We start from the raw sequence: 9961 nt of genomic DNA, 5'->3' as shown, positions 1-9961 counted from the left end.
TGTTTGTGCCACCCATGACCTAAATAGTGATTCTCAACCCTGGCTGTGCTTTAAAATCATATTAAAAGTGCTCAAGCTTGGGTTGCACTCTGATAAATTGTGATTTGATTGAGGTTCCCCACCCTTTTGGTTTTGGAGAGTTTTTTTCCATAGGTGATCCAAATGTGTACTTAGGGTTGGAAACCACTGAACAGGACAGTTCTTTCCTTTCCAACCCATTTGTTTATTCATTCACTCAAATATGAAGGGAATGTGGTTTCGTGGTTACCAAGGGAGGTAGAAGAAGCCTGAAGAAAACATTGTTCAGAAGCAGCAGAACCAGACCCCACCCCCATTTACTCGGCAAGTATCTACTCAGCACCTACTGTGTGCCATGCCCTGGCTCAAACCCTGGGATTACAGCACTAAATAGCATAACCAGATCTGGAGTGGACACAAACTCCTTTCTTTTCACCACCCTCCAGACCCAGTCTGCCTTTGAGAACTCTCCTCTCAGGGCTCTTATGCAACAGTGTCCCAGGTGCTTGGCAAAGGGCCTGGTACATAGTTTTGGGTTCTTAACATATTTACTAAATGCTCGTTCCATGTCAGGCCTTGTGGGCCAGGCGTCGGGGATTTGACTGTGACCAAGGGAGATCCAGTCACTGCCTTCACAGATCTTGCAGTGTGTGTGTGTGTGCGTGTGTGTGTGTGTTTCTGCATGGAAGGGGGTGACAGAAGATTACTCAAGGTAGCCAGGACAGCTGGCCAACTCATGTCTTCTGGAAATAACATACAGGTATACATAGAGTCCCCAAACCCTTGATGCCCTTCTGGAGACAAAAAAGTATATACAGGAATCCCAGAAGACCTCATCCTGTCTCCACCACTTACTATCCTATCAGTCAAGGGACTTATTCTCCCCGAGCCTCAGTTTCACTCTCCAGAAACTGGGATAATAAACCTCTTTCCAAAGTTGTTGCAACAGTTTATGGAGATAAATTCATACAGTGGTCAATAAATGCTGAATAAATGAACGCGGGGTAACCAGAGCAGGGTAGTTGTGAAGATTCAATGAGATAATCAGCCAACATGACTGATAAAGTAGGCTTTCAGTAAAGAAGGTGGTGGTGATTGGCCAGGATAGATAGAACTTTTTCCTTGGGGTAAGAAGAATGCATTTCACCATTTTAAAGGTGATGTGATTAAAACAAACTATGGAGCTTTTGTGTTTGGGTTCCAATACTGACTGCTGTTTCTAGCTGTGTGATCTTAGACAAATTACCTGTCTGTGCCTCAGTTTTCTCATCGGTAAAACATATCATAGTACCTACCTCAAGCCTGCCTGAGTTTTAACTAAAAATTGATAGATGTAAAGGCTTAGAACAGTTCCTGGCACGTAAGGGCTATATTGAGCATTAAGGTGGTTCTTATTCTGTCTTCCGCACCGCCCACAGCAGGGGCCACCACCTCCCATCTTCAGGCCTTAATCAGTGGGCGGCAGTCACCTCGGCCCTGAAAAGGACCAGGCAGGAGCGCGCAGGCGCGTTGAGGCAAAGTCTGGTGGGAAGCCCAAGCGGCCCGGCTGGCAGCCATCTTGGTAAAGGGCAGCGTCGACAGCTTCTCTACGTAATCAGTCTGCGCGACCGGCCGGCGCCCGGCGGTCCGTGGCGTAGAGTGGGCAGCCGCGGGGGCTACGGGGACCAGTGTTTGAGGGGCGTGATGGGGGAGGCGGCTGTGGCCGCGGGGCCTTGTCCGCTGCGCGAGGACAGCTTCACACGCTTCTCGTCTCAGAGCAATGTGTACGGGCTGGCGGGCGGCGCGGGTGGGCGCGGGGAGCTGCTGGCCGCCACCCTTAAAGGCAAGGTGCTAGGCTTCCGCTACCAAGACCTCCGACAGAAAATCCGGCCCGTGGCCAAGGAGCTGCAGTTCAATTACATTCCCGGTGCGTGGCGCCATGGGGCTGGGGGGCTTGGAATGTAGTGCTGAGAAGGCTTCTGAGGCTCTGTCTGAGCCAGGTCACCAGCATGGGAGAATGGGATCAGGGTGATGGTGATTGAAGGGGGTCAAGGCTGGTAATCTGGAGGCATTGGGGTCAGAGGACAGGGCTAATAGGGGCCTGAAGTAGTTAGGGTTCAGGATTCCTCAGACTCAGAAACCAGGATCCCTCCTACCATGGTGATGGTGATGGTGATCAGGACTCACACCGTCCCAGAGGTCATGATAATTTGTGCTGGTTAGAGATGACTGAGTCCTAGAGGTCAGGGCTCACTGTTGATTGGGAATATTGGGGTCACGGGTCTGCCTGAAACGTGAACTTTGTCCTCTCCCAGTGGACGCAGAGATTGTCTCCATCGACACCTTCAACAAGTCACCCCCAAAGCAGGGCCTGGTGGTGGGGATCACGTTCATCAAGGTACCCAGAGCCCTCCACCTACCCATTTTCTCCTCCTTACTGAGTCTGACCCATATCCCTCTTGCTGCCCCTACTCTCCCCTGAGGCCAGTTTCCTCTTCCAGGATTCAGGGGACAAGGGCAGCCCCTTCCTTAACATCTACTGTGACTACGAGCCTGGCTCTGAGTACAACCTGGACTCCATTGCCCGTAAGTGTGGCCTGGAGGGAAGGAGGAATGAGGAAGGGGGTTGGGGGGTTGCTGTCAGGTCCCCTGTGCCCATCTACCTGTACTCCCCCTGCAGAGAGCTGCCTGAACCTGGAGCTCCAGTTCACTCCTTTCCAACTGTGCCATGCAGAGTAAGTAAGCCACAGGTGTGATACAATAGGGAGTGTGTGTGTGTGTGTGTGTGTGTGTGTGTGTGCGGGTGTGTGTATGTGTGTTGGGAGGGCGGAGGCTGTAGCAAACTGGAGACCACAAACCTGCCTATAGACAATCAGACTAGTTTGTTTTTTAGAGCATCGTGCATTTAAGGTAGCCGTGGACCAGACTTGGCTGATGGGCTACCATTTTGTTATCCCTGAACTAGATAATTTGAGAGTGAATGAGCTCCTGTGCTCCAGATGTGTAGAATTCTCAAATTCTAACGATCTAGATTTGGGCATTCCAAGACCCAGAAATGCCAATTTTTCTAGAGTTGTAAGCTCTGGGACTCCAAGATTTGAAAGTTCTACAGTTTGATGATTCTGAGATTCTGTAATATTAAAGCCCTAACATTGTCATATTCCAAGGAGATAGAATACAGACCATCTAGAATACTGATGTTCTAGAATCCCAAAGTATAAGAATTCCATTCTAGAGCTCTGAATTCCAAAACACCAGTGTTCTAGCAGAGGGGTTGGCAAACTTTTTCTTTTAAGGCGCAGCTTCGGGGTCAAATAATCTCTATCACAACTACTCAAGTTGGCCACTGTAGCAAGAAAGCAGCCATTGACTCTGTGTAAATGAATGGGTGTGGCTGTGTTCCAATAAAACTTTATTCACAAAAACAGGCCGTGGGTTTTGGATTTGCCCTGCAGGTCATAATTTGCCAACCTCTGGTCTAGCAGATGAGAGTTCTAGAAACTGAAGGTTCTAAAGTACTAATGTTCTGGGTTTTACGATCTGGGTATTCTACCAATTCTGTAAATCTGAATATCCATGATGGCAATTTCCAGAAGTTCTAGCATTTCAAAGGAGACAGAAAACAGAACTTCTAGAACACTGGGGTTCTAGGGTAAAGAGGTGCTAGTGTTCTGAGGTTCTGCAGCCCATTCTAGAGCTCCATGTTCATTCCTGAATCCACATCCAGAATGAAGATTCTAGCAAGTGAGGGCTCTAGAAACAGAAGGTTCGAAAACGCTGAGTTTCTGTGATTCTGAGACTGGAAAGTTCTTAAATCTGAGATTCTGTGAGGGCTAGTTTCTAGAATTCTACATCCTGAGATCCTAGCTCTGGATCCAGTGTCTAGAACCCAGAATGTTAGGGTTCTCGCAGGCAAGAGTTTCTGCAAGAGGAGGATTTTAAAACACACGGACTCTACCACACTGGCATTCTAGATTTTTCTGCTTTCAGGGTCCAGGTTGGGGATCAACTGGAGACCGTGTTTCTCCTGAGTGGGAATGACCCGGCCATTCATCTCTACAAGGAGGTGAGGCAGGGCAAGGCTTGGTGGGCAGAGCCCTGCCGGGGCCACCATGGGCTGGCACGGGGCGCAGTGTGTGAGGCTGGCCACTGACTCCAAGCTCGTGGCGGGTCTTGGTTCCCCCAGAACGAGGGGCTGCATCAGTTTGAAGAACAGCCCGTGGAAAACCTCTTCCCAGAGCTCACGAACCTGACCAGTAGGTAGGAGAGGCCCTGACAGAGGCCAGTGGGAACCGGGGCAGGCAGCCTCAGAGAAATCAGGTGGTGGGAATTGACCCCTAAAGAAGTCAGGCCCAGTGGAGGCCCAGGGCTCTACCGGAGGTGGGGTGGGGTGGATGATTCTAGGGAGGTGCAGGTGGGGGCTGGGGCCTGGCGACGGCCCTCAGGCCCCTCTGTCCACCCAGTGTCCTCTGGCTTGACGTGCACAACCTGCCCGGCACGTCCCGGCGACTCTCAGCTCTCGGCTGTCAGAGCGGTTATGTCCGTGTCGCCCACGTAGACCAGCAGAGTCGAGGTGATGGCTGGGGCGGGGGCCCAGACATGGGGGGTGGGGCGAGGCCGGACTGGGGCGGGGGTGCTCGGGACGGGGCCCTGAGTCCTCGCCCTCCACACAGAGGTTCTGCAGACTTGGACGATCCTGCAGGATGGCCCCATCTCCCGAGTGATCGTGTTCAGCCTCTCGGCCCCCGAGGGTGAGCTCCGGGCAGGGGGAGGCCAGGCTGCGGGCTCGGCTCCTCCACCCGCATTTGTACCCCTCTCCCCACATGCCCAGCTCCCCACCGTCCCTCCCTCCCCGCTGTGTGCCCCACTCCAGCCCGGGAGCTACAGTGTGCCCATTCCCTCCCCACGACGCTCCTGAATTTCAGATCCAGCTACTTGCCCCTGTGGTGGTCTGATTTGAGCTTTCACCCTGGAGTTGAACTTCTGCCTTTCCTTTGGTGGTCTGACCTTCACTGCTCCCACTGTGGCTTCCTCGGACCCCCCGTCTGTGGCCTCTTCACTCTGTCTCTTGCTGCCATCCAAGTCCAGGCTTTTCTCACGGACTCAGCACCGTCCCCCCACTCGGCGTCTCTCCTTTCGCCCCACATGTTGATCTGTTCCTCTTACTGCGGTCTGTCCTTCTCTGGCGTTTCTCTTGGCCTCACCTCTGTGGTCTTTCTTCTGCCCCTTCCACTGTGGTTTATCCCCTGATGCTCTCACTGTGGTCTAACCACGGACTTCTGTGCTGTCACCTAACCTTTGTCTCTTCTAACCTGGTGGTTTAACCTTGGACTTTTTAAACTGTCATCCAACACCTCTCCCTCCTCCTGGCATCTGACCTCCATCATTCGCTCGTGGTCTAACCTCTAACCCTCCCCCTGTGGCCCAACCTCAGGGGTCTAACGTGTGTTCCTCTCAGGAATGGACGGGTGGGGAGGAGGGAGGAGGAGCCTGGAACCTGGCCCCTCACGCCTCCCCCGCCGTTCACGTTCCTTCTCCAGAGACCGAGGACAGGCCACAGCGGGAGGAGTACAGCGTGCTGGTGGCCAGCATGTTGGAACCAGCGGTGGTGTATCGGTGAGGGCCACGGGGCACGTGCGTGTGGGCTGACCCCATGCCTTTGCACGGTGATCTAGCCTTGTCATTCTCCACAGAGAGTAAAGCTTTGGGTGTAGTGGTTCAGGGCTGGGCAGGTAAAGGTGTCTGTGTCCCAGGGAGAAGAGCATGAGTGTTTAAGTCTAGAACTTGTAGGGCATGTGCTGAGGCCTCGGGTGGGAACCGAGATGTCCAGTCCCCCTGGGGTAGGTGGACAGAGCACGTTGGCAAGTGTTTAACTGCAGGCTCCATGTGGGAGAAAGCCCTGGCTTATAGGATCTGCCCGTTTCCGTGGTGTCAACACTCCCACCTCAGTGGATTTTGAGCCACCAACGTGATGCCAAGCCGCTCACAAAGTTTCTGAAAATTTCCCAGTCGGCTCCCGTGAGCCAGTGCGAGCCAGCTGTGGCTGGGGCTGAGCGCTGAGCCTTCAGGGGGCCTCGTGGGTATCCAGACTGGAGACAAGGGGCTCACCAGAAGGAACGGTGTGGGTTTCCATTTGGGAGCAAGACGGTCCCACCTCCAGGGGACAGTGTGGGTGTCTAGATCAGAGACAGTTTGAGCTCCCCTTGGTGGATATGAGGATGTCTAACTTGGAGACGAGGGTGTCCAGGCTTCAGGAGGAACAGCACATCCAGACCTGACCCATGAGGGTCCGGTGCTAAGGGTGGCGGGCACCGCGGTCGACCTCAGTCTCCCCGCCGTGGTCTGACCCTCAGGGACCTGCTGAGCCGGGGCCTCGAGGACCAGCTTCTCCTACCTGGCAGTGGCCAGTTCGACAGCGTCCTCTGTGGCCTGGTCACTGACATCGATTTGGACGGGCGGCCGGAGGTCCTGGTGGCCACCTACGGACAGGTGGGACCGGAGGGGTGGGGCTGCCGTGGCCTGTGTCCTCTGCCTCCTGCCTCTCCCCGTGTGACCCCAATCCCCTGCCCCTGCAGGAGCTGCTCTGTTACAAGTACTGCAGCCCAGAGCGCGGGCTCCCCGGGGCCCAGCGTGGCTTCCACTTGCTGTGGCAGCGGAGCTTCTCTAGCCCCCTGCTGGCCATGGCGCACGTGGACCTGACCGGGGACGGGCTGCGCGAGCTCGCTGTGGTCTCCCTGAAGGGCGTGCACATCCTGCAGGTAGCCAGGGGCCCCTGGGACGGGGCCTTAACACCCGCCTAATTGAGGGCACGTTCTCACGGGAGAGGGGCAGTCAGGCCTTGGCCCGATCCCTCTGGAAACTGGAGCCTGGGCCCCCCTTCGGGCAAGGGGGTCATTGGCTGCAGGCCCCCTCTTGGGGGAGGCAGGCGGTTCCTATTGGTCAAGGAGAAGGGAGGTGCGGGGGGCACTCACAGCCAGGGGTGAAGGGCGCTCAGCCGCAGCATCCTTCACCCCCGGCCCCCTGGCCTCCCTCAGCCTCCCGAACGTCTCTACTGTGTTCCACCTGCTTTGACCGTGTCCCTTCCCTGTGGCCCAGCCTGGATCTGCCCCCGGGACCTGACCTGCACTCTTCCACTGTGCCCTAACCTTGGCCCTCCTACTGCAGCCACCCTTTCTTCCACCTGTGTGACCGGCTTCATTCTGCCTGTGGTCTGACCTTCAGCCTCCTTCTCCAGCTTTTTGCCATAGTCTAACCTCAAACCCTTCCCCTTTGGTCTAACCACTGAACTTTCTACTGTGGTCACGCCCGCAACCTGTGGTCTAATGTCCAGCCTTCTCCTGTACTTTGACCTCTCACCCTCCGACAGCAGCTTAACCGCCCTTACAGTTTAATATCCAACCATTCCAATGGCCCACCGTCCAGCCTGGAGCCTTCCGTTGCTGTTAAACCTCCAACTAATATGTCTGACCTCTGGCCTTTTCACTACGGCCTGGCCCCAGCCCTTCAGCTATGATGTACCTCTGTTTCCTGATCTGGTGTTTGCCCACCCCTTCCCTTTGGTCTGACTCCGGGCTCCTTTCCCATGTGGTCTAACCTGGGTTCTTTCTACTGGAGTCTAACCTTACTGTCTCCGCTGCAGGCTTTGCTGGGGCCTTTTCCTTCAGTCTAGTCATCAGCGGAATGGCCCAGGTTAGACCTCATAGAGGTAGAGGTTGGACCCCAGTGGAAAAGTCTGAGGTTGAACTGCAGTATGTGGGACAAAAGTTAGACCCTCGAGTAAAACGGAATGAGGAGAGGTCTGAGGTTAGACCGCAGTGGACAGGGCTGTGGTCCATCTGTGGGAGAAGGGGCTTCCCTTCTGCTGTGGTCTCAGCCTCCCAGCATCCCTCATTGTGATCTCTTTCAAGCCATTCCACTGTGATCTCCCTTCCTTCCCTTCTGTCAGGGGCTAACTTCAGACCCTCCAACCAGGGTCTGGCTCCGTCCCTTGTGTGGTGACTTATTCCTCTCTTTTCCACTTTGGTATGCTCTTTCTCTGTCTTGTGGGCCTAACCTTTTCCGCCAGTGTCTCACCTTTGTTCCCCCTGCTGTGGACTAACCTCAGCCTCTCTCGGGTGGTCAAGCCTCACCCCCATGTAATGCGAGCTCTCTTTTATGTTTTTTTGTTTGTTTGTTGGGGTATAGTTGTTCTACTGTTGTGTTATCTCCGTTATGTTTTGATCCATCCCCGTCCCCTCCACTGAGTTCTAACCTCAGACCCACACATCTGGGGCTGGGCTTTGTCCCTTCCACCGGAAATTCACTGAAGGCCGTCCCCCTGGGTCTGACCTTCACCCCATCACAGAGACCCATTCTAAGGCCACACACAGACCTCCCACCGTTGCTGCACCTTCAGCCTCTGGGGGTCGGGGGGGGGCGTGTAACCTGCACCTTCCAGCTCTGTCTCAGCCCTGTCGTCCTCTCTCATTCCCCACAGCACAGCCTGATCCAGGCCTCGGGGCTGGTTCTGAGCCGGCTTCGGCGCCAAGTGGAGCAGAGGAGACGTCAGCCACAGAGGCTGGGGGACAGGGTGGGTGCCGGGCCTGCTGAGACCCCGGCCTCCTGAGTACCCACCCACTGCCCACCCCAGGTTCCTTGGGGTGCCTGCCTCCAGCTCTTCATGGCGGGGGAAGCATCCTGAAGGAGGCACTGGTCTCCCCAGACACCCCAGGGTGGTGGAGCGGTGGGTCCTGCTCTGGCTCCGCCCCAGCGTGCCCTGTGACCCCCACTCCCCTCTCTGTGCCTCAGTGTCCCCATTTGAAAATGGGATGATCCCACCCCACCCCGCCTCTGTCCCCTTGAGACTCGGTCCGTGGTGATTATTTCTGTGTCCAGACGAACCAAACTTGCACTCGTCTCCATTCTTTTGTTCGGCACACGTTTGATGAGGAACAATTGTTACCAGGCTTTGTGTCGGGAGCTGGACTCGCCCGGAAGAATGGAGGGAGGGGACTTTGGGGATTGGGGATCCAAGGTCAGACCCAGCCGCCCGGACTGAAGTGGGATCGTAGTGTAGATTTCAGAGGAAAGAAGAGAAGTTAGGCACTATAGGAGGTTAAACCTCCATAGGAAAGACTGTAGAGTATAAGGGAAAGGTTTGTAGGGTTAGACCTCCGCAAGTGAACTGAGGTTAGACCCCAGTGGAAAGCTCCGGATCTGAGGTCAAGGCTCAGTGGGAAGATAAGGAAATTGAGCCTCAGAGGAGAGGATGTGGGTGGAAAGGACTGTCGTGGGGAAGCCATGGTCAAATTGTAGCAGGGAGTCTGAGGCCAGACCCCCTGTGAATAATACTGAAGTTGGACCCTAGCAAAAATTACTATGGTTACACCTTGCGCCGAGAGCCAAGGTTAACACCCAGCAGAAGTGATCAATTTAGATCTCAACTGGGGAGTCCTGAGATAAGCCCCAGGCTACACTGTCCTGGAAAGGGCTAAGAGTAGGCCTAGTTGAAAAGCCCAGGGGATTGGGGGACCAGGAAGTGGGAGACAAGGCTAATTCCCTGCCCTGTGGCTGTAGTGATTGCCCCTCCTGTGGCCACTTCCGTGGCACCAGGAGAAGGCATTGAGGCCTACATCACAGGGACCAGTGGAGGGCGGGGACAACAGAACAAATCTTGCCAGGAATAGAATCGGGTCGGGAGGGTGGGGGAGCAATTCCTGAGTGGGGTCCAGGCTGGCTGTGGGACCTTGCTGCTGCAGGGTTTGGGTGGGACCCCTGCTTCCGGGGGGGGGAGGGGCAGGCACCATGGTCATTCTAGCCATCTGTCTACCTCCTGCCATGGAAGTCCACCTGTCAGTCTGACCATCTGCACCAACAGTGAAGACTAAGCTACCAGTGCCCCACAGTGGGTCTTCAGGAGGCTGGAGCCCACCACTTCTTGGCCACCCCTGTCTTCACCTCACCTCCCAGAACCCAAGCGTGGGAA

The 9961-nt window shown here is 55.1% G+C and overlaps 1 protein-coding gene across 1 annotated transcript; it reads left to right on the top strand.

Annotated features, from left to right (window-relative positions):
* The first annotated feature begins 1652 nt into the window (after positions 1-1652).
* On the top strand, positions 1653-8883 carry KPTN (kaptin, actin binding protein). The gene is made up of 12 exons (XM_029213480.1): positions 1653-1924; positions 2313-2395; positions 2499-2583; positions 2678-2732; positions 3988-4063; positions 4184-4257; positions 4461-4570; positions 4671-4748; positions 5538-5613; positions 6351-6486; positions 6573-6755; positions 8474-8883. The coding sequence occupies exons 1-12, from the start codon at positions 1702-1704 to the stop codon at positions 8600-8602; spliced, it is 1308 nt and encodes a 435-aa protein (XP_029069313.1). The 5' UTR covers positions 1653-1701; the 3' UTR covers positions 8603-8883.
* Positions 8884-9961: the final 1078 nt, after the last annotated feature.

This window comes from Monodon monoceros, unplaced genomic scaffold, assembly GCF_005190385.1.
Source record: "Monodon monoceros isolate NGI ecotype Baffin Bay Population unplaced genomic scaffold, NGI_Narwhal_1 Super_Scaffold_10, whole genome shotgun sequence".
In the NCBI taxonomy this organism is placed as follows: domain Eukaryota; kingdom Metazoa; phylum Chordata; class Mammalia; order Artiodactyla; family Monodontidae; genus Monodon; species Monodon monoceros.
Note: the sequence above shows the minus strand (reverse complement) of the source record. Positions and strands in the feature narration are given on the sequence as shown.